This window comes from Aplysia californica, unplaced genomic scaffold (genome assembly GCF_000002075.1).
Source record: "Aplysia californica isolate F4 #8 unplaced genomic scaffold, AplCal3.0 scaffold00965, whole genome shotgun sequence".
In the NCBI taxonomy this organism is placed as follows: Eukaryota; Metazoa; Mollusca; class Gastropoda; order Aplysiida; family Aplysiidae; genus Aplysia; species Aplysia californica.
The window spans coordinates 32303-35620 of NW_004798235.1; the positions used below are offsets into that span (position 1 = coordinate 32303).

A 3318-nucleotide genomic window follows, 5' to 3' on the forward strand; every position below is an offset into this window, starting at 1 on the left:
GAGAGAGAGAGACAGAGAGAGAGACAGAGACAGAGACAGAGACAGACAGACAGACAGACAGACAGAGACAGACTGACAGACAGACAGACCGATAGACAGACAGACCGACAGACAGAGAGGCAGACAGGCAGACAACAGACAGATGACCTTTGAGTGAGAGCCATACGGTCAGTGTGAGCACTGAGAAAGGCATTTGAACTTTGTGTTTGCATAAGGGGGCAGGGGGGGGGGGCACAGGGTGACATCGCGGTTAACAATTCGCTACCTCAGAATTACAAAGCTCTATCTGCACAGAACCTCGTTTTGATTAATTTCAAGACAATTTTTTTAAAATTTCACAGTATGTCAAGTATTTTCGAATGCAATTCCTTGAATATTATCTTGATAGAGAATCCGAATATTCTTACGATTTTGATAGAGCAGATGGACCATTTGCTTTCTGATTTTAACTCAAAACGGCCAAAAATGTCAGATAGAACTCTGTATTTGTGAGGTGGCGAACTGAAATGAAGAGAAGGAGAGTAGGCCTACTTCTTTACCCACGAGAAAAGGAAAAAGTCCAAAGGAGATCAGCCTGATCCGGACTGTATGACGTATGCGCAGGGTAGAGAAATCCGACTTGTGTGAGGGCTCGTATTATCATGCTGCAGTCGTGCTGAAAACTGAAAAATGAAAAAATAGATGGCCTCATTGGCTGCATGTAATGGTGGAGTAAAACTTTCTCTACACCAAGTTATGACCCTATGCAGTTGCGAGCGCCGTAAAAACTCTACAAAAACTGAAAGGGATACTGCAGCCCGTCTCAGGCTTGGGAGATGATGAAAAGTCAAAGTAATAAAAAGCCCATACGTCATATGCAGTAAGAAAGAACACGTTAAAAAAGGACGTCAGGGAAAGACAACCCCCAGCCCCTGTTTATCTCCGTGTGTTTATCCTGTACTTGACAGCAGTCTCAACACTCGCGGAGATAACGCCCCTAACAGGGGAAGTAATCAAGAAAGCAGAGTTGTGTCAGGGAGATTACCTGCAATCTGGAGAGAGTTGTTGTTGGGGGTTTTTTTCTACCAGAATCTTGCCCAGAGGGCACCATAATCGTGACCTGAATGCCAGCTGATCGCGCTGGAGGATGGAGAGAGAGAGAGAGAGACAGAGAGAGAGAGAGAGAGAGAGAGAGAGGGAGGGAGGGATGGAAGTTCATGTTTATAGCTTTCCTTTGAAAGTAAAAGGGGATATTCTGTTAGAGAATCATTTTATGTATTAGGAAATAAGGGAGAAGCTTCTCGGCCTTTTGGCTAAGATCAGCTTCTCCTCCGGCCTTGTGCCCACTGGTTTAGCGAGGCGGATACTGCCCGAGGCACCCGAGGGACGGAGAAATCTGCCCCTCTTTTCTATCGAGTGGACAGTTATCGTCCATTATTTAAATTAAAAAAGAAATAAGGGAGAATCATGAACTGACTGCAGAATGCTCTTTATTCCATCGAAGTCATCTGAGAATCGTTTTTTTTTTTTAAGTAGCCATTTTACGGCACTTGCAATACAATTAGTGTCCCATATTAAAGGCGTTACTAGAGAGAAATAAAAACAAAAAAGAAGGGGAATAATGTGAAACAATCAGCACTTCCATAGAATAAAACGTCAGTTCTGTACACCTCCAAACATGGGCTGGGGCTCCGGCGTGAAAGGTAGAAATATCGTGTATTTTAGGGGGGAAAAAACATGATCGTACCTATATCGTCCACTTCATCTTTACATTCAAACCGACCTCACACTTCTCTTCTCATCCTGGCGTTTCTGCTCGAAACTCCTTAGACTGTTTTATATAGGCATCGTCATCCCAGTGCCATCTGCGACGACATCAGCAATCCTAGCTCTCCATTGATCCCTTTGCCCAAATGCTCTAAAGAAAAAAGCTGCAGGTACCTGATTTTTTTCCTTATCACCCATCTGTATAGGCACTCCAAGTACTTTGCTCAATAATGACCTAAAAGTCCCATATCTGCAGGTCGTTGGCGGGTGCTCTGGTGTGGTTTGCTTTTTCTTTCCTGTCAAACATCTATCGTCCTTATCTCTCTTCCTTCTTTTTTTGTGGTTGTTACTCTCTTGTAACACCTCTAATCTTCGGCACTTATATGACCTTATTGTGTTGCAAGTGCCGTAAAACACTTTGATGTAAAACTAAACTAAAAATCCCATATCTCCTCTCCTTCTCTTTGTGCAGGCATCGGGAGTATCGGTGGCGGACGAGTGCCTTCTGGCGTTTGACGAGGTACAGATGGGCCACCGCTGGCTCTACATCATCTACCGCATCAGCGACGACCTCAAGACTATCATCGTGGAGGAAAAGGCTGGCCACAGTAAGGGCGGTGTGCGCACTGTGCATGATGCGACTTTTAAGTGTGTTTGTTAGTTTTTTGTTCTTGTTTTTGTTGTTGTTGTTGTTTTTTAAATTCTATTTTAGCATTTGTGTTTTATCAAAACTTCCACACCCCCATCGTGGGTGGATGGCGGGTGCTCCGGTGTGGTTTTCTCCTTCTTTCCTATCAAACATCTGTCGTCCTTTTCTACCCTCCTTCTATTTTGTGTTTGTTAATCTCTTGTAGCACCTCTATTCTTCGGCACTTATATGACCTTATTGTGTTGCAAGTGCCGTAAAACTCTTACTAAATCTAAAAGACCTCCATCGAAACAATTTAGGTCATTCAACAGGCAAGCTTCGCCACTGTCTGTCAAAACCAAACCGGGCTAAAAGAGATGCAATATCTCAGCAAAAAGATAGAGAAACTTAAATTAAAAAGTTCTTCCTCACCCCCCGTCCCCTGGAATTGATCTCAGATCTTCTGCGTGCCACGGCGAAAGGCTTTACCGCTACACCATAGACGATGCAATGAGTGTTGGTTAGAGTAGAGGAAATCCAGAGTTCGTAGGCTTACGGGAGAGGGTGGTTGCTAAAAAATGAATAAACAAGCACTATCTTCATTGGAGAAAAATATTTGATATCACGGGCTTTGTATCTTTGATAGGATTTATCGCAGTTCTTTTGAATATAATAGGTAGAAAGAAAATTTCACGTAGCAATCCGAATACAACGTGGGTTCTATAATCGTATGCTTAGTAGGTCAAAATAGTAAGACTTCTTGGTGTTCGTTGGCTGACCCTACAATGAGTATTTTTGAAAGTACATGACGTTCATCTTTATTCCATACCCATTGTGGGTAGATTTGAAATGAAACTGTGAGCCGTGTACCTTCTGTGTGCAAACATCGTTTGTCGTTTAAACACTCATCGTTTGTCACACACACACACACACACACACACACA

At 43.2% G+C, this 3318-nt stretch overlaps 1 protein-coding gene across 1 annotated transcript in view; it reads left to right on the top strand.

The window, feature by feature from the left end:
- Nucleotides 1-1657: 1657 nt before the first annotated feature.
- Nucleotides 1658-3318, top strand: part of LOC101849012 (cofilin) — an 18470-nt gene continuing 16809 nt past the window's right edge. Inside the window, exons 1-2 of the mRNA XM_035973043.1 lie at nucleotides 1658-1682; nucleotides 2199-2398. Coding sequence (XP_035828936.1) covers nucleotides 1658-1682; nucleotides 2199-2398 — 225 coding nt within the window. The remainder of the gene's footprint in view (nucleotides 1683-2198; nucleotides 2399-3318) is intronic.